Source organism: Lontra canadensis, unplaced genomic scaffold (genome assembly GCF_010015895.1).
Source record: "Lontra canadensis isolate GAN:19392208 unplaced genomic scaffold, GSC_riverotter_1.0 scaffold31, whole genome shotgun sequence".
Taxonomy (NCBI): domain Eukaryota; kingdom Metazoa; phylum Chordata; class Mammalia; order Carnivora; family Mustelidae; genus Lontra; species Lontra canadensis.
This window is the reverse complement of record NW_022631025.1, coordinates 16,818,802-16,840,109: the sequence shown is the minus strand read 5'-3', so window position 1 is coordinate 16,840,109 and position 21,308 is coordinate 16,818,802. Positions and strand designations below refer to the sequence as shown.

Sequence of the window (21,308 nt, the reverse complement as noted above, 5' to 3'; positions counted from 1 at the left end):
TTCTTATGCATTTTTTTTGATGGAATTGCAAATTGTTGGATTGTTTTCTTAACTTCTCCCTCTCATAGTGTATAGAAACCCAAAAGAATTTTGTATTTTGCTATCCTACAACATCACTGAATTTACTGATTAGATCTAACAGCATCTTGGTGGAGTCCTTAAGGTTTCCTATATATAATATCATGTCACCTGCAAATAGTGACAGTTTTACAAAGATCTACAAAGAACTACTGCAGATATTGGTAATTTTTACCAGCCAACAAAGAAATCAAAAGAAAAAAATATTAAAAATACCTTGGACCAATGAGAACATAAATACAATATACCAAAATTTATGAAATGCAGCAAAAGTATTTCTAAGAGGGCAAAGAACAGCAATGCCTACCTCTTCAAACAAAAAACTCAAACAATCTAACTTTATACCTCAAGGAACTAGAAAAAGAACAAATGAAACCCCAAATTAGAAGGAAATAAAATATCAGAGCAGAAATAAAGGCAATAGAAACTAAAAAAAAAAGTGAAAAGATCAGTATAACGAAGAGCTGGGTCCTTTCAAAGATAAGCAAAATGCACAAACCCTTAGCTAGATTCACCAAGAAAAAAAAAAAGGTGGGCTTAAATAAAATCAGGCATGAGAAAGGAGACATTACAACTGATAACCGAATAAATACAAAAGGTCGTAGAGACTACAATGAAAAATCATGATGCTAACCACTGGACAACCTAAAAGAAATAGATGTGAAGGTGGGAATCAGAGGGGGAGAAATACCATGAGAGACTATGGACTCCAGGAAACAAACTGAGGGTTTTAGAGGGGAAGAGGGTTGGGGGGATGGGTTAGCCTGGTGATGAGTATTAAGGACAGCATGCATTGCACAGAGCACTCAGTGTTATATGCAATGAATCATGGAGCACTACATCAAAAACTAATGATGCACTGTATGGTGACTAACGTAACATAATAAAAAAAAATTAAGACAGGTTTCAAAGTTAAAAAATAAAGTATAGGTTTGAATAAAAAAGGATATATAAATCTGGTTTAGGTCATAATATTAAACATATAAACTTTTAATATTTAACTTAATATTAAAACATATATATGTATATATATAACTGAGCTCAGGAAGTAAAGCATTTTTTTTTTACTTTTTATTTGGAATTAATTTCAAATTTACAGAAAAAAATTGCATGAATAAAAATTATGAAAAATAAAAAGAAATGGACAAATTCCTAGAAACATACAACCTTCCAGCAAATACAAAACACACACAGACCAATTATTTATAAAGAAATCGAATCAGTAATCAAAAGCCTCCCAAAAAACAAAAGTCCAGGACCAGACGGCTTCACTGATGAATACTACCAAATATTAAATGAAGAATTAATACTAATCCTAATGAAGTGTTTCTGAGAAATAGGAGGAAACACTTATAAACTCATTTACAAGTCAAGCTCTACCCTAGTACCAAATCCAGACACAGGCCAATTGATTTTAGATGAATATAGATGCAAAAATCCTCAACAAAATACAAGCACAATAAATTCAACAATACATTGAAAGGATCATACACCCTAAGTAAGCAGGATTTATTCCAAGGATGGTTCAACATCCACGAACCTATCAATGTGATAGCCTATGTTAACAAAATGAAGTCTAAAAATATTATGATATCAATGGATGAAGAAAAGCATTTGATAAAATTCAACACCCATTTACATAAAAACTTTAAACAAAGTGGGCAGAGATGGAACAGTCCTCAACGTAATAAAGACCACATATAACAGGCCCGTAGCTAACATCCTATGCAATGGTAAAAGTTGGAAGCTTTTATTCTGAATCAGGAATAAGACAAGGGTATCTACTCTTGTTACTTTTATTCAACATAGTACTGGAAGTCCTAGCCAGAGCAATTAGGCCAGAAAAAGAAATAAAGGCATTCACATTAGAAATAAATTATCTAAATCATTCCAACAACCATTCAGAATTATCTTATAAGAATAAATCCAAAAATATAAAGGAATATACATAATACCCTCTCCTAAGTGCCTAACAAAGTAAATGGATATACTATCCAAGGTATAATATAGTATATCCATTCTGATTATGGGACATAAAATGTTTATAGTAGACAAAATAATGTTATGCCCTGAGACCCAAGGACATCCATATTATGTCTGCCTAAACCTGAGAATATGTTACCTTATATAGCAAAAGGGTCTTTGCAAAGGCAATTAGGTAAAGAGGAAATTAGCTTGGACTGAGATCAGAGATGACAACATGAGATCTATCAGGGATCTATCAGCCTGTACTGGTTCTGAGATATAGAGAACCAAATGCAAGGACTTAGGCCTGTGGGGGTTAAGGCCAGTCCTTACCTGTTAGTAGCAGGAAGCAGACTTACACCACATGGAAATGAGTTTTGGAAACAACTGAATAAGCGAGGAAATGGATCTTCCCCTAGATTCTCCATGCAGGAACTCTGATTGGCACCTTGATTTTTACCTGTTAAGACTTACGTCAAACTACTGATTAACAGAATAACAGATAACAAATTTTTGTGGTTGGAAGGCACTCAGTCTGTGGTAAATTGTTACATTATCAATAGGAAACTAATCCAGCATTGTAGTATTGAGTTAGATTTAAAATTAAACCAGGTCTATTTTATTTTCCTTTATTAAAAGGAATCTTCATTTTGTCTTTGATCTACCTTTATAGATTTCCAAGTAAAAGATAAAAACGGACAACCAATTCATAATATAGTATTTCTTTGATGATGTTTTAATAAATGTATTGATTTAAAGCCTAGACAATTTTAAACTCTCTAGTAGGGAGTCAAACAATAAAAGTTTATTACTTTAAGAAAATTGAGATGCTTACCAAAGTATTCTGGGCATTTTAGGCAGAACTCTTTCAAAAAGGCATTTGCTTTCAAATCAAATGTTCTAAATTCCACATCTGTGCCCAACCCTAAAACATCAACCTCTACCACAGGTAGTTCACAATCTCCAACAAGGTGATAAAACTGAATCAAAACCTAGAGAAAAAAGAAAAAAGAAACTACCACTACCAAAATAAAAAATTATTTATGTAGATGGTGGTTATAAATGGAGATATAAGGTATTTATATGATCTGCACTTAAAATTTAGGAATGATTTTAGATCACACATACATATACATTTACGTTGTACAAACTATTTTTAAAAAATATGTATCAAATAACCATAACATATGATCTAAACTCCTAACTTGTGATTAAGAAAATTAATCTTCAAAGAAAGGGGAGGAAAAATCACATAGCAACATCTGGATTCAGCTTAAACTGGATGAAACAGGAGTACATGTTGGTAATGAGCCTATATAAATACAATGAATAGCAGCAATGCCAATTTAAAGAAGCCATATTAATTTTACCATGGTACACACCTCTGGCACTTCAAATCTTATTTTACACTGAATCATATTTTTTGAACAATACAGCTTTTGAAACTTCTTCGGCTGATAACTTTGAAGTTCAGAGGGAGATTGAGGAGGTTCGTCCAAGGGACTACACGGTGCATCAAAAAATTCTTCCTCTGAATCTAAATATCATAGAACATTATTTAAGTCAATAATCAAAATGACTGATTTGATAACATTTTTATAATTTTTCTGAGATAAATATGAATACTAATACATTAGCAATCTAAATAGTTCAAGATTTAAATAAAAAGATGAGAAAATAATAGAGCTTGTCTGAAAATAACATTTTGGATGACAAAAAACATAGAAAATACAAAGTTCACCTTTAGACTAATGAACATCACCTTTTAAAGTCATTAGTATAAAACTGCAAACAAAAATTTTATTTTTTATTTTTGAGAGAGAGAGAGAATGTGCATGCACCAGTGGACAGCGGGAGAGAATTTTAAGTAGGTTCCATGCTGGGCTCCCCCAATGCAGGGCTTGATCTCATGACCCTGAGGTCATGATCTGAGCTGAAATCAAAGTTGGATGCTCAACTGACTGAGTCACCCAGGTGCCCTGCAAAAGAAAAGTTTATAGCAAATGCCAATGCCAATGATTACATGCAACGTGAATTTTCAAAGGAACATACTAATTTGCTTATTCTACCTGGGTAACAAAAATAGGGCTGAATTACAAAATCTGCAATATTAAAAGCACAAAGCAGACCCTGAGGTTTGGATAAAGAAACGGAGATCAATCACTATTTCATTCATGGATGTGTGTATGTGTGTGTGTGCGTATGTGTGTCTGTGTGTGTATATACACATAGATATACAATAAATTTCTAGAATTTGCTATTAAAAAAAACTCCAAAGCTAGTAAAATCATTAAAAGAAGATTTAAAGGAAACTAAAACTACCTGAAGTACATATCCCTAATGACCAAAACCTGAATTTAGGGCAGATGATCTCACAAACATTTCCTTCCCGCCCCTTACCCACACAGAAAGAAAAATGTTCTCCAGAAAACTGAAGATTGACATGGTAACCTCAGTTACTTAAGATTAAGCAATTTTTAAAGCCTTAAAAATAGGCTTAAAAAAATTCTTTCCAATGTGGCCAAGGAAAGCAGGTATCTGGTGTCAAAATATTTACTACTTTTCACATGTGAATGTAGGTATTAAGGCCTGACTTTTTTTTGTTGTTTAATAATATAAGAGGAAAATATAAAAATAAAACTAAAATTTTACTATGACAAGATTCTCCAAATAATTAAGCAATATTATAAATAATATAATCCATAGCGTTTCATAGGGGCTCCTAGCTCAAAGCAAGATAAAGAAGATTAACTTACTAGTTGATTTTGTGAGATCATGAGTTTTACTTTTATTTACCAAAAAATTCTTGCTGCAAAAGCAACTTTAAGGAACATCCCACTTCTATTACTTTAAAGGAATCTTAGTGAAAATTTCTGGAAAACATATACATATCTGCTATTGCCTACAATTTTTTGTATAGTTTCAAAATGAAAATTATATTCATAATACATTTTAGTACAGAAAACTTCCTAAACCAGTTTTATTTTACCATCATCAACACATGGAAGTTCCAAGAAAGGAAGCATTTTCTGTGAAATCTGTGTTGTTCCCACAGAGGTGGACCTTTGCATCTGGAAGAAAAGTAATTCACTGTTAATTAGCACAAAGATTTTTATTCAAAGTCTTAAGACAATTTTGATAATGAAAAAAAAAAATCCCACTTTGAACTAAGAAAAAAAATCCAGTCTGAATTAGGAAAGTAAATTGTAAAATATAGATTTCAAGAAGTGGCTGTATAATTTCAAGGCTAAATAAAAAATCACAGAACTATTATATTAATTTTCTTGTTGACAGGCTTCGAGTAGGAAAAGATCTTAGATACAATGTTAACTCAATGTCTCACTAAATAAGAAAACCTATCAGGACATTCACAGGAAATAACCAATCCCAATATTTAAAACCTACAGAGATATGAAGTTCTCACTTTTACTTTTCATTTTTTGAAAAACATTTCATTAAATTGACTTTTTTACTGCTTGGAGAAGTATAGCACATAAAAACATAAAATGCAATGTGATAAAATAATAAGACATACCTGAATCTTCTACCCAGACCAAAAACTAAGAAAAGCATTCTAAGCAGCACTATACCCATACCTAGAAGCATCTCATGTGATTCTCCTCGATTATATTCCCTACAACTGATCACAATTTCACTTTAATTTACTTGTTTTTATGTCCTACTAATGATTCTCTAACACTCTTTAACATTCTTTATCCTGTTTCTTTCTAAACTGTACAAAAAAGGAGTATAAATATTCTAAGACATTCTTCTACAAAACAATGTTTAAATTTTACACATAATTGATTGTTCACTCATTCTCACTACCTTACTATACTGCATATTTGCAATACTTATTTGCCCACTACACTGTTGATAAATATTTGTATTATTTACAGATTTTTTGCTTTTACTCATAGTGCTACCATAAGCATCCTTGAACATGTCTCCAGATTATATAACAACTCCAGAAATCTAGTTATTTCAAAATCATTTTTTGAGAGAACTATCACATTTCCCCCACTTATTTGGGTTGGCATCTTTTTATGATATCAAATATATCTTAACCACGTATTATAGTGTACATTTATATCCAAGCTTTATTCTACTTCATTGATCTATATGTCTAATCCCATACCAAACAAAACCACTTTAATAAAATAGCTATAAAATAAACCTTGAAATCAAATATTAGAAAACCTCGAATATTATTCTTATCTAAAATTGTTTTGGCTAGAATTATGAAGGCAACCTAATAGATGAATGGAAAAAAGATGTGGTATGTATGGGCAACACAGCATTATTCAACTATAAAGAAGAATGAAATCTTGCCATTTGCCACAACATGGATGGATCTAGAGAGTACTCCTAAATGAAACAAGCCAGAGAAAGAAATACCACATAATTTCACTCCCATGAGGAATTTAAGAAACAAACAAAGTTGAAAAGAAAGAGACAAACCAAAAAACTGACTCTTATTTACAGAGGACAAACAGGTGGTTATAATGGGGGGGGGTGGAAATAGATGAAGGGGGTTAATAGTACACTTATCTTGAAGAACACAAAGTAATATAGGGAAGTGCTGAATCACTGTATTGTACACCTGAAATGAATGTAAACACTGTGTATGTTAACTATGCTGGAATTCACATTAAAAATAATAAATTGTTTTGGCTAATGTGTTCTTTACATTACTGTATATACTTTTATAATTAGCTTGTTAATTTCCAGAAGAGAAATCTTCCATATTCTGATTGAGGTGGTGAGAAATCTAGAGTTTGAAGACTGCCAACTCAATGAGGTTAGGCCTCCACTCCTTGATTATGCATATCATTCCAATGTTTAGGTTTTCTTTGTTTACAGAAATGTTCCGCAGTTTAAGGTTTACAGGTCTTGTACTTCTATTGTTAACTTTTTCTTAAGTATTTAGTCCTTTTTAATGTTGTTAAGAATGGAATGTTTTTCACTTTTAGAAACAATTATTTACATTGATAAAGTATCTTGCAAACTTGCTATTATTAGTGATGTTTTTCTACATTCCTTAGGACTTTCAGCATGAATGATCATTTCATCTGCAAATAAAGATAGTTCTACTTTTTCTTCCTAATCTTGTCTTTTTCTTGATTTCTTTGCAGAAGCTAGAATATTCACTATCAACTTGAATAGAGGTGGTGAGAAAAGGTATTCTTTAACTATTCTAGATCTTACATGGAAAGCATTCAGTCTTTTTCAAATTAAATACAATATTAGCTACAGGTTTTTCCTGTATGTCCTTTATGAGGAAGAAACTCTTCTATTCCCCATTTAAGAGTTTTTATCATCAGGGCACCTGGGTGGCCCAGTGGGTTAAGCATCCTATGGTCCTGGAAACAAGCCCACAAATTCCCTGCTCAGCAGGGAGTCTGCTTCTCTCTACCTCTCCCTCTCCCCTGCTTGTGCTCTCTATCTCTCTCTCTCAAAATTTTTGAAGTTTTTACCATCAATAATTGTTGGGTTTTGTCAATACTTTTTCCTCATTTATTGAGATGATCATAACTTTTTCTCCTTTATTCCATGAATATGATTAATAACACTGACTGGTGAACCATTTTTGTTTTCATAAGGTAAATGAATTTGGTTATAATATATCATACTATTTGGCTATAGTATTTTTTAAGGATTTTTTTTTTATCTATGTTAATGAACATACATGTCTATAGTTTTCTCATAATTCCTTTGTCTGATTACAAAACATGACAATCTATACAAAAAAACACATAAGAACAGCCCATAACAGAGACAAAATTAGCAAGCACAGTTCAGGAGGAAGTAAGGCACTAGACTTACTAAAAAACGACTTTTTTTTTAATGCCACAAATATGCTCAGAGTGCTAAAAAGGACCATGGAGAAAGAGCTAAAGGAAATTCCAACAATGATGTCATAACAAATAGAAATGAGGGTGGCTCAGTCAGTTAATGCTTGCCTTTGGCTCAGGTCATGATCCCAGGGTCCTGGGATTGAGTCCTACATCAGCCCTGCATCAGTCCTTGCTCAGTGGGGGGCCTGCTTCTTCTGCTCCCTTTGCTGCCCCCCCACTTTTGCTCTGACAAATAAATAAAATCTTAAAAAAGAAAACATTAATGAAGAGAGAAATTTTAAGAAGAACTTAAGGAGAAATTCTGGATCTGAAAAGAGCTAGATAATAAATGAATGAGATATCATTATGGATCCTAAAGTCATCTGAAGGATAAGAACATGTTAGGAACAACCTTACTTCCACATATTCAACACCTTGGGCGAAACAAATTCCTTAACAGAGAAAATCTTACAAAGCTTATGCAAGAATAAACAGATACAGTCCAGTAAAAATGAAACAATTTCAAAGTCTTTCAATAAAGAAACTCTATGCACAGATGGCTTCACTGGTATTTAAGATAGAAACAGTATCTACTCTTTACAAAAAATCTTGTAAAGTAAGAGAAGAGGGAAACCTTTTCCAATTCATTTCACAAGGCTGGACTTTCTCTGATAATCATATGCAAACACCTAATAAGTATAAACCATGATCATGTATGATCATAAATACAAAAATCCTTAACAAAAAATTAGCAAATAAATCCAACACTGTACTAAAAGGATAATATATCATGAACAAATAAGGCTTACATTAGGAATGCAAGGCTAGCTCAACATTCAAGAATCAATGTAATTTATCATATTAAAAGAATAAAGAAAAAAACTGTATGATTACAACCAATGCAGCAAAAGCAATCCATAAAATGCTACAAATATTCCTGATACAAATAAAACTATTAGCTAACAAGGAATAAAAGAACACCTCCCTCAACCTAGGAAATAAGATGGAAAAACTGACAGCTATTATCATACCTAATAAGACTAGGGGTGCTTGGGTGGCTCAGTGGGTTAAAGCCTCTGCCTTCGGCTCAGGCCAGGATCCCAGGATCCTGGGATCGAGCCCCACATCAGGCTCCCTGCTTGGCAGGGAGCCTGCTCCCCTCCCCCACCTGCTTCTCTGCCTACCTGTGATCTCTGCCTGTCAAATAAATTTAAAAAAAAAATCTTTTAATTAAAAAAAAAAAGATAAGATTAACTACACTCCTGCCACTAAGTAGCAGAATGACCCACTGAAACCAAGAAAGTAGAACAATTCTCGAAATCCAGGAGGGAACTTTAGCCCCCAAAACCCATACCTATTGAGCCCATGTTGGTAATGGCACCACTGTGGATCTCAGACTAGCTTTCAAGATGATTCTTTTCCCCTTTACTGAAGAATAAAGCACATTCCCAGCTGGATGGCCTACTGTCCTACCCTGTAGTATCCCAGAACTTCAAGGGATTTCCTTCATTTTGTCCTGACTCTGCCCTCTTTAGTCTAAGCTGGTAGTACTTCAGCTGGTAGAGCTCCATCTCTATTCCTGGCTTCAGTGAGATGATGAATTAAAGCCGTGAGTCACACGTCTTTATCAAGTGTTTGTGCAAATACCCCTGGTTTTCTCTCTAACACAATTCTCCATTTTTTGCAATATGGATAGGCTGAGCACTTTCCAAATCTTTAAGTTCTGTTACTGATTTAACAAATCCTTCTTAAAAATGTATCTTTTCTTGCATTTTACTCTAAGCAATTAGGAAAAAATAAGACCATGTCTTGAACAGTTTACTTAGAAATCTCAACTAAATATCCAAATTCATCACTTACAAGTTCCACACTAGAAAACAATTCAGCCAAGTTCTTTCCCACTTTACAACAAGGATAACCTTGCCTGAAAACCCCCTTTCACATTCTACTTATTATCCAGCGCTAAACCTACTACAACATATTTGTTACACCACCACCTCACTTCTGGTACCAAAACCTGTATTAGTTTTCAAGGGCTGCCATAACAAAATTCCATAGACTGGAGGTATGAAACAACAAAAATTTATTTTCTCACAATTCAGAAAGATAAGAAGTTCAAGATCAAGGTGTCGGCATCATTTGTTTTGACTGAGGGCGCTCTCCTAGGCTTGCAGACGTCTATCTGCTTGCTGCACCCCTGCTCCCGCCATGGGGTTTTCTCTGTACATGCGCATCTCTGGTGTCTTTTTCTGTTTCTGAATTTCTACTTCTCATGAAGATGCCACACTAACTGCATCAGGACCCACTCTAATGGCCTCATATTAACTTAACCACTTTTTAAGGTCCTATCTCCAAATACAGTGACATTCTGAGCTATTGGGGTTAAGGTTTCAATATGTGGATTTTCAGAGGACACAGAACACCAAAACATGTGAAGCACATGTACATTTCAACTACAAAATACTTATGAAAAAACTTAAATAGGGGCAACTGGGTGGCTCAGTCATTAAGTGTCTGACTTCAGCTCAGTTCATGATCCCAGCGTCCTGGGATCAAGCCCCACAGTGGGCTCCCTGCTCTATGGGAAGCCTACTTCTCCCTCTCCCACTCCCCCTGCTTGTATCTCCTCTCTCACTGTGCCTCTCTGTCAAATAAATAAAATCTTAAAAAAAAAAAAAAAAAAACTAAATAGACCTAAATAAATGAAAAGATGTATCATGTTAATGAACTAAAAGATTCAGTATTGTTAAAAGGTCAATTCTCCCCAAATTGGTAATACAATAAAATCACCATCAAAATCCCAGCAAAATCTTTTTGTAAAATTGAAAAGCTGATTCTAAGAGTTATCGGGAAAGGGGAAGAACTAGTGGAAACTATTGAGGAAAAGCAAACAATTTAGATGTCACATTATCTGATTTCAAGAATTACCATTTTTAACTCTATCAAAAATACCTATGAATAAATTTAATCAAAGAGGAGAAAAATCTGTACCCTGAAAACTATAAAACACTGATGAAAGAAACTGAAGACACAAATAGATGAAAAGATATTCACACTTAAGGACTGCAAAAAGCAGTATTGTTATAAAGTACACACTACTCAACGCAATCTTCAGATTCAATGCAATTTCTATCAGAAGTCGACTAATGTATTATACACATGTAGAAAAAATAATCCTAACATCTAGATGACCCTGAATAGCCAAAGCAATCTTAAGAACAAAGCCGGGGGCGTCACACTTCCTAAATTCAAGCTCTATTACAAAGCTAAGGTAATCAAAACAGTATGGCACCAACACAAAAAAACAGATTTGTAAATCAGTGGAACTAAAATGAGAGCCCAGGAATAAACCTATGAGTTAACAATCAATTTTTGGCAAAGGAGCCAAGAATATACAAGGAAAGGACAGTTTCTTCAATAAATGGTGCTGGGAAAGTGGACAGCCACATGCAAAAGAATAAAACTGGACTCCTTTCTCATCCACAAAATCAACTTAAAATGGATTGCAGACTTGAATGGAAGACCTGAAGCCATAAAGCTTCTTAAGGAAACACAGGCAGGTAAGCTCCTTAACAGCAATCTTGGCAATGGTTTGTTGGATCAGACTTCAAAAGCAAAGACAATAAAAGCAAAAATAAACAAGCGGGTCTACCTCAAACTAAAAAGCTTCTGCACAGCAAGGGAAACTATCAACAAATGAAAACGTAATGAAGTGAATGGGAGAAAATATATGCAAATAATATATCTGATGAGGGATTAATATCTAAACCATATGAAGAATTCATTCAACTCAGCAAATAATTCGATTAAAAAATGGGCAGAGGAAATGGACATTTTCCAAAGAAGACATACAGATGGTCAACAGACACATGAAAAGATGCCCGATACTAATAAGGGAAATGCAAATCAAAATGATGAGATACCAGCCGACATCTGTTAGGGTGGCCATTATCAAAAAGACAACAGACCCAGCACAGCTCCTGCCCAGACTTCACTTGCTTGTGAACCACACTCTGCCTCCTCTGCAACCATGTCTGACAAACCTGATATGGCTGAGACTGAGAAATTCAATACATCAGTATCAAAGAAGGTAGAAAAATAGGAGAAACAAATGAACAGGAGAAGCAAGCAAGAGAATCGTAACAGGGCGCGTGCTGCCAACATGCACTGTACCTATATGAGCATTACCTTATTTTACTTCTTTTAGCTGTTCAACTTTGTAACATGCAAAGAGGCTGGATCAAGTTTAAAGACTATACTGACAACGAAGGCTGGGTCTGCCACTCCCATCTGCCAACTGGCTGGCAGGAAAGGAAAAGAACTTGCATGTTGGTGAAGGAAGATGCTGGGTGGGAAAACAGTGAAATCTAGAGTAAAAACCAAGCGATCCGAGACATCTCACAGGCTGTAAACGGGGTTTATGGGGTTTAATCACAGGGCCATTGTTTTTGTTCAAATGATTTTAATTATTGCAATGCACCATTTTTAATTTGCAAATAAAAAGTTTTAAAACCTGAAAAAAAGGGCACCTGGGTGGCTCAGTCGGTTAAGCATCTGCCTTTGGCTCAGGTCATGATCTCAGAGTTCTGGGATGGAGTGCCAATCAGGCTCTCTGCTCCGCAGGGAGCCTACTTCAACCTCTGCCTCTTCTCTCCCCCTCTTATGAATAAATAAAATCTTTAAAAAAAAAAACTGAAAAAAAAAAAAAAAAAGACAACAGGTAACAAGTATTGGAGAGGATTTGGAGAGAAAGGAAATCCTGCGATATAAATTGGTGCAGCCACCAAAGAAATAGTGGGCAGGTTCCTCAGGAAACTAAAACTAGAACTACCATGTAATCCAGCAATCTCACTTTTCTGGTTTTTCCAAAGGAAATGAAAACAGGATATCAAAGAGAGATCTGCACGCCCATGTTTACCGCAGTATTCACAATAGCCAAGATGTGGGAAAAGTGTCCAACAAACAGGTGAATGAATAAAAGCATGGCATTTATATAATACATTAAAATATATATATTATATTTATATGGCATTTATATAATATATATAATACGTATTATATATATATATATATATACACACACACACATTTATAAATATAATGTAAATCACTCAACCATGAGAAAGAAGGAAATCCTGTCATTTGTGACAATATAAAAGGAACCTGAGGGCATGATGCTAAGTGAAATAAGCAGGACTGAGAAAGATACTGCACAGTATCATTTATAAGTGGAATCCAACAACAAAAAGGTCGAACTCCTAGCAAGAGTGCAGAAGGGGTTGCCAGGGGCTATACGGTGGAGGAAATAGGGAGCCGTTAGTAAAAGGGTACAAACTTTCAGCTTCGAGGAAACACAGCAGTTTTAAAAAACAGAAAGTCAAACACCCAATAAACTCATGAACATGAGTCCTATGTTACTTGTAAATGCAAATCAAAGCCACATTATAACATTTTTTCATTTAATAGAATAAATTTTAAATTGTTAATACTTAAGACTAATGAGAACAGAGAAACAAACACTCATTTACTGCTGGTGGGACTATAAATTGGTCCTCAATTTAAAAAAGAAGATTTGGCAAAGTTCATGGAAACCTAAAATTCACTGAGCAATTCCACATGTACGCATTTATCCAATGGATAAAATATACCCAAATATATGTACGAGGAAGCTGAAAGCAGTAGAACTGTGAGCACTCATAACAATGTCAATGTCCATCAAAAGGGGATGATATTACACTTGCACAATTCCATACTATATTGCTCTAAAGTAAAAGGCAGATCTGTACATGCTAATATGAAGATATCTCTAACGTATATAAAATATGATAATGGTGAAAAAAATACAGTTTCAGAACAGTAAGTATAATGACAGGAATTTATGTAAATTTGAAGAACATAAGAGTACATATGTATATGTACACACATGAGCATGGCATAGCGTATGCCATAAACATTTTTGGGAAACCAGAGAAGTAGTAGTTAACAGTGTTACCACTGAGGAGAGTGACTACAAGCCAGACTAGTGAAGAAAGGCAGACTTATCATATAATTTTCTTTAAGATTTGCACCTTTTATTCTTTCATCATTTTCTCTTTTACAATGTCAAAAAAACAATTTTTTTTTTTTAGAGGTGGAGAGTAACATAGGGTGGGGGAGGCAGCGGGGAGAGGGAGAGAATCTTAAACAGGCTCCATGCCAGAGGCCGATGCAAGGCTCAAATCTCACAATCTGAAATCATGACCTGAGCTGAAATCAAGCATTGGACACTTAACCAACTGAGACACCCAGGTGCCCCAACTTTTTTTTTTTTTTTTAAGATTTTATTTATTTATTTGACAGAGAGAGAGAGATCACAAGTAGGCAGAGAGGCAGGCAGAGAGAGGGGGAAGCAGGCTCACCGCCGAGCAGAGAGTCTGATGTGGGGCTCGATCCCAGGACCCTGAGATCATGACCCGAGCTAAAGGCAGAGGCTTAACCCACTGAGCCACCCAGGCGCCCCCCGCCAATGTTTTTTTTTTTTTAAAGCAGGCTCCATTTCCAGCATGGAGCCCATTACGGGGCTTGAACTCACAACCCTGAGATCAAGACCTGAGCTGAGATCAAGTTAGATGCTTTAACTGATTGAGCCACACAGGTGCTGCTAAAATCTAATTTTTAAAGGTCTCTTGAAAATCAATTAAATTATTTTAACCAAAATTTGTGGGTAAAGTTGTCCAGTTTCTTTAATTTGCATTTTTATCAGTTTTGTAAAAACATTACCTGAAATGGTTTGGCAGGGGCATATGTTTCAGTTGCAGGTGTGGGTTTTGGAATGCTTTCAATCAATTCCAGAATTCCTTGCAGTTTTTTATCTGAGATTCGTAAAGAAATCAGTGGTAACTTTCCAAAAATCTTGAATCTGTTTCAAAAAAAGGAATTATTATAAAGCAAACTCCATTCTGATTTATGTATACTAATTAAAAACACAACTGTTCCCCTTAATATACCCAAAAATAAATCGCAATTTCAAACTCTAAAAATTATCCACATACTCCATAAGACATTCCACAATCTCCACTCAAATTCCTATTTATTTGGCCTACTGACCCATCTCATTAGGTGAACTAACCTCATTATTTTTCAGAGATTTTTTTTTTTTTTGAGATTTTATTTATTTATTTTTGAAAGAGAGAGAGAGAGTGAGCGAGCGTAAATAAGCACAAGCAGGGGATGGGGCAGAGGGAGAAGCTGACTCCCTACTGAGCAGGGAGCCTGACTCAGGACTTGATCCCAGGACCCTGGGATTCTGACCTGAGCTGAAGGGAGACACTTAAATGACTGAGACACCCAGGCGCCCCAGAGATTTATTTTCTAACATTATTACATTTATTATCCCTTTTCTATTTGCCAAAGACAGCTGACAATTAATAATTATTGTTTATTACATGACAGGCATTAAAGAAAGCATTGATATGCATTATCTTAAGTCCTCACAACCTATAAGGTAGACAACTGATTTCTGCTGTTAAAAAAACAGCAGAAATCAGTTGCGTACACGGTTCCTAACAGGAAACTAATGTTTAGGAAGTTCAAATAAGTTCTCTAAGAGATAATATATCTAAATCCTGTTTAAAAGTCAGATTAAGAAATTTTAAGACTTGAGGGCTGTCTGGGTGGCTCAGTGGGTTAAGCCTCTGCCTTCAGCTCAGGTCATGATCTCAGGGTCATGGGATCGAGTCCCGCATCGGGCTCTCTGCTAGGCAGGAAGCCTGCTTCCTCCTCCCTCCCTCTCTCTCTCTCTCTCTGCTTGCCTCTCTGCCTACTTGTGATCTCTCTCTGTCGAATAAATAAAATCTTAAAAAAAAAAAAAAAGAAAAAGAAATTTTAAGACTTAAGAAAAATTACATGATCATATAAATTGATGCATGGCAAAATCCAAACACCTATCATGATAAAAAAAAAAAAAAAACTCTGAAAGAACTACAATAAAGGTGAGGTTCCTCAACTTGATAAAGAGTATCATCAAAAACCCTACAGCTACCGTATTGATTGGCAAGAAACTCAGTTTTCCCACTAAGATTATGTACAAAGCACAGAGGTCTCTCTGATCATTCCTTTTCAACACTATATTGGAAGTCCCTGTCAATGCATTAGGACAAGAAAAGGAAATAAAAGGTATACAGAGTCTGTTCACAGATGACATGATCATCTATACAGAATATCTAAAAAGAAAAAAAAAAAAAAGAAGAAGAAGGCTCCAAGAACTAATAAGCCCTTTATCCAACAGTCAATTGCTTTCTTACATACAAACAATGGGCAAGTAGAATTTAAAAATTAAAAATAATACCATTTATATTAACACCCAAAAATATAATACTTGGGTATAAATCTAACAAAATATTTATAAGATCTATACAGAGGAAACTCTAAAACTCTGAAGGATGAAATCAAAGATGAAATGAATATAAATGAAGAGTGACTCCATATTTATTTGTATTAAAATTCATTATTCTTCAGATGTTAGTTCTTCCTAAAATGATCCATGGATTCAATGTAATGAAAGTCAAAATCCCAGCCAACTACTTAATGAATATTGACAAAATGACTCTGAAGTTTAAATGGAGAGGTAAAAGATCCAGAACAGCCAACATAATATTGAAGAAGAAGAACAGGGATGGAGGATGGACCCTCCCTGACCTCAAGGCTCACTATAAAGCCACAGTAAGTAAGACACTGGTATTGGCAATAGAATAGATAAATAGATCAATGGTCAGAAGAGAAAGCCCAGGAGTAGACTTCCATAAATACAGTCTACTGGTCTTTGCAAAGATATTCTCTTCAAAAACTTTAAGACTAATCTAGAAAAATGTTGCTAAGGTTGATGTTCAAGAGATTACTATTGTCTATGTTTTCTTTTAGGATTTTAATGGTTTTAGGTCTCATACTTAGGTCTTTAATTCATTTTGACCTCATTTTTGTATATGCTCTAGGAAAGTGGTACAATTTCATTCTTTGGCATGCAGCTGTCCAGTTTTCTCAACATCATTCTTTGAAGAGACGGTGTTCTCCTCATTGTATATTCTTGCCTCCTTTGTTAAAATTGACCATAGAGGTACGGGTTTATCTCTGAGGACTCTATTCTGTTCCACTGATCAGTGTGTCTATTTTTGTGCCAGTACCATACTGTTTTGATTAGTATAGCTTTCAAGTATATCTTGAAATCTGAGATAGTGATAGCTCCAGCTTTATTCTTCTTTTTCAAGTCTGCTTTGGCTATTCAGGGTCTTTTGTGGTTCAACACAGATTTTAGGATTATCTGTTCTAGTTCAGTGACAATGCCATGGATATTTTGATAGGGATTGTATTGAATTGGTAGGTTACTTTGAGTTGTATAGACAATGATATCAATTCTTCCAAACAATGAGCATGGATAGCTTTCCACCTGTTGGTGTCTTCAATTTCTTTCATCAATGATTATAGCTTTTAGAGTACAGGTTCTTCCCTACCTTGGTTATGTTTATTCTTAAGTATTTTATTCTTTTTGGTAAAATTGTTAACAGGATTTTTTTCTTAATTTCTCTTTCTGCACTTCATTATTAGTGTATCAAAATGTAACTGATTCCTATATATTATTTATCTGCAAGTTTACTGAATTCATTTATTCTAATAAATAATTTATTCATTTATTCAAATGAATAATTTGGTGGCATCTTTAGGGTTTTCTATGTATAGTTTCATATCATCTACAAATAAGGATCACAGAAAATTGAAAGGAAATAGAGATTTTTTTTTTAATATACCCTTTGCATCTACCCATGCATTGCCTCCTTCATTAAAAATATTCCCAACCAGGGGTGCCTGGGTGGCTCAGTGGGTTAAGCCTCTGCTTTCGGCGCAGGTCATGACCCCAGGGTCCTGGGATCAGGCCCCACATCGGGCTCTCTGCTCAGCAAGGAGCCTGCTTCCTCCCTCTCTCTCTGCCTGCCTCTCTGCCTGCTTCTGATCTCTGTCAGATAAATAAATATTTAAAAAAAAAAATTCCCAACCAGAATGGCACATTTGTTGAAACTGATGAAGCTACACTGACGCATCATAATCGCCAAAGTCCACAATGTACATTACTGCGCACTGTTGGCTGTTCTATGTTCTCTGGGTTTGGTCAAAGTGCATAATATGTATTAACCATTATATCATTTAGAATGTATCATGTATTTTCATTGCCCTAAAAATCCCCTGTGCTTCAATTATTCATCCCTCCCCTACCTACCACCTTCAAGTCCTGGCAAGCCCTGATCTTTTAACTGTGTCCATAGTTTTGCCTTTTCCAGAAGTCATCTAGTGGAAATCATAGAATATGCAGCCTTTTCAGATTGGCTTCTTTCACTTGGTAATATACATTTAATGTTTCTCTACATCTTTTCATGACCTGACAGCTTATTTCTTCTTAGTGAATAATATTCACTGTTTGATATGCTACCATTTATCTATCACCTATTAACTGACATCTTGGTTGCTTACAAGCCTGAGCTATAAAACTGAAATATAAAATTTATGTGTATAAGCTTTATATAAAAGTATGGATAAAACTGCTATAAATATATGCACTCAGGTTTTGTGTGGATCTAAGTTTCAACTCCTTGAGACCCAAAACCATAAAAATCCTAAAACAAAACAGACAGTAATCTCTTGTTCATCAGCCTTAGTGACACTTTCTAAGTATCTCCCCCCAGGCACATGAAACAAGACTATATCAAAATAAAAAGCTTTTGCACAGCAAAGGAAACCATCAACAAAACAAAAATGCAACCCAGTGAATGGGAGAAGATACTTGCAAATGATATAACTGATAAAGGGGTTAATATCCAAAATATATAAAGAATTTCTACAACCTAACACCAAAAAAAACAAACAATCCCGTTAAATAATGGGCAGAGGACCTGAATAGACACTTTTTCAGTAGAAACATACAGACGATTAACAGACACATGAAGACATGCTCAACATCACTCTTCATATGGGAAACGCAAATCAAAACCACAATGAGATATCACCTGACACCTGTCAGAACAATTAGAATCAAAGACAAATAACAATTGCTCAGAATAGAGAGAAAGAGGAATCCTCATGCACCATTGGCAAGAAGGCAAATTTGGGCAGCCCTTGTGGAAAACAGTACGGAGGTTCCTCAAAAAATTAAAAACAAACACTCTGTGACCAAGGAATTCTACAAGTGGTTATCAACCCAAAGAAAATGAGAACAGTAATTTGAAAAAATACATGCACACTTAGGTTTGTACTATTATTTATAGTAGCCAGCAGAAGCAACCCAAGTGTCCATCAGTAGATAAATGGATAAAGAAGTTGTGGTACATATATACAATGGAACATTATCCACCATTAAAAAATAATAATAATAATAATAATGCTGTTTTGCCATTTGTGACATGGAAACCCTAGAAGGTATAATGCTAAGTGAAATAAATACCATATGATTTCATTTCTACATGGAATCTAAAAAACAAAAACAAAAAGAGACACACAGAGAATGAAGTGATGGTTACCAGTGGGAGGCAGATGGGGGTTGGGCAAAATAGTAAAGGGCAGTGGGAGGTACAGGCTTCTGGTTATAGAAGGAATAAGTCATGGGGATAAAAAGGTACAGCACAAGGAATACAGTCAAATGATACTATAGTAGCCTTGTATGGCAACAGAAGGTGGCTACGCTTGCGGTGAGCACAGCACTAGAGAGGTGTCAAATCACTGCACCTGAAACTAATGCAACCTTACATGTCAACTATACTTCAATTTCTTGTGACCCTAAAACTTTCTAAATAGTCTTTTTTTTGGGGGGGGTAAGATTTTATTTATTTGAGAGAGAGAGAGAGAGTGTGTGAACACAAGCAGGGGGAATGGCAGGCAGAGGGAGAGAAAGCAGGCTCCCCACTGACTAGAGAGCCCAACATGGGAGCTTGATCCCAGGGTCCTGGGCAGAAAGCAGGTGCTTAAATGACTGAGCCACCCAGTGTCCCTCTACATAGTCTTTAAAAATATAAAAGTTTAGAAAAAAGCTGTTATCAAAGAGTACATTTTTACTATTTTTATCCCTGTATTTTTCCTAAAACTTAACTTTTTCAACTCAGACACATGACTAAGGTTATGAATCTAAAAATATATCTGCACTTCTTAAGAAAATTACAAGTTTTCTTTTACCACCAATAGACTAAATACATGTAATTAGTTCCTTCTATCCTAGTTTAACTTAGGTACATATTATGAATCTGTATCAATGTATCTAAACAACTTTTCAAATTTTTTTATACATACCTGTATAATGTACAACCTGAAAACGAGGGCACCAAAATACTATGTACCAAATAGCAGAGGACTTCCTTTTATTTGCCTTGAAAGTTTTAACCTCAAATTTCAAAGGATGCTGCCTGATACCTTTACAGTTCCAGAGTTTTTTATAATACCATATTCACCTTATACTGCTCTGGCTCACTAAACTGAAATCAAGTGCTTCTCAGATTTGATCTTTCTAAATCATTTAGTTTCTGCCTTTTATTATTTTAGCTATACTTCTCTGATCCTAACCTAGAGTAATTTTAGTATCATTAGAATACTAGCTCAAATGGCTTTCCCGGTATCTTTGCCCTTTTATTGGTGATGTCTCACTATATAATGCACTGGACTAGAAACTGGCAAAATATGGTCACTGGCTAATTCAATCTGTTACTTATTTTGATAAGTATTACTGGAACACACTCATACCTGTTCATTATGTATTGTTTATGGCTGCATTCATCCTAAAACAGTAGAGCTGAATAGTTATGACTAACAATATGACATTTAAACCTAAAATGTTCATTATCTGGTCCTTTACAGAAAAAATTTGCAACTGTTACATTGGACTGATCTCTCATGATCTTCTTCTATCTATCTAGATATAAATATTTTCATCAGTTATTTCAGTTGTTTCTATACTATACATATTCTCTACAATACAGGACATAAATTCTTCCTAATTGTATCCTAGTAAGTAGAGCAATCCAAAGCAATGTCCCTCAGAATAATATCAACTTCTTTTTTCTGGTACTCCCTAACTTTCTAGATCCCAGCATACATAGAAATAAGCTTAAAAGGAATCAATTCATACTCATGTTTACAATAGGAAATCACATCCATCTTGTTTTTCACCACATATTGATAAACTTTACAAGAAGTATTACGCAACAATAAAACAGCAGTGGGACATCTGTGTAAGAACTAAAGAGCCCAAGCCGCGTATCTAAAAATCAAACTACACCTAGTGCTGGATTATGAAAAAACAGTGGAATGTGCAGAATGGCTTTCTTTCCTACTCTCTTTCTCAGGCCAAATTCCTGACATTCCTCTGCCTTAAGACTCTCAGAATGCAGTCTGATTTCCTAAAAGAAGACAGTCTAAGAG

The 21,308-nt window shown here is 34.9% G+C and overlaps 1 protein-coding gene across 5 annotated transcripts in view; it reads right to left on the bottom strand.

The window, feature by feature from the left end:
* The window catches only part of VPS13A (vacuolar protein sorting 13 homolog A), a 229,371-nt gene that overhangs the window by 130,124 nt on the left and 77,939 nt on the right, over window positions 1-21,308 (bottom strand). For all 5 annotated transcript variants that reach the window (XM_032866682.1, XM_032866681.1, XM_032866680.1 and 2 more), the window contains exons 23-26: window positions 14,640-14,778; window positions 5,033-5,114; window positions 3,426-3,580; window positions 2,879-3,035 (exon numbers count right to left, since the gene is read on the bottom strand). In XM_032866682.1, the coding sequence (XP_032722573.1) occupies window positions 2,879-3,035; window positions 3,426-3,580; window positions 5,033-5,114; window positions 14,640-14,778 (533 nt within the window). The remainder of the gene's footprint in view (window positions 1-2,878; window positions 3,036-3,425; window positions 3,581-5,032; window positions 5,115-14,639; window positions 14,779-21,308) is intronic.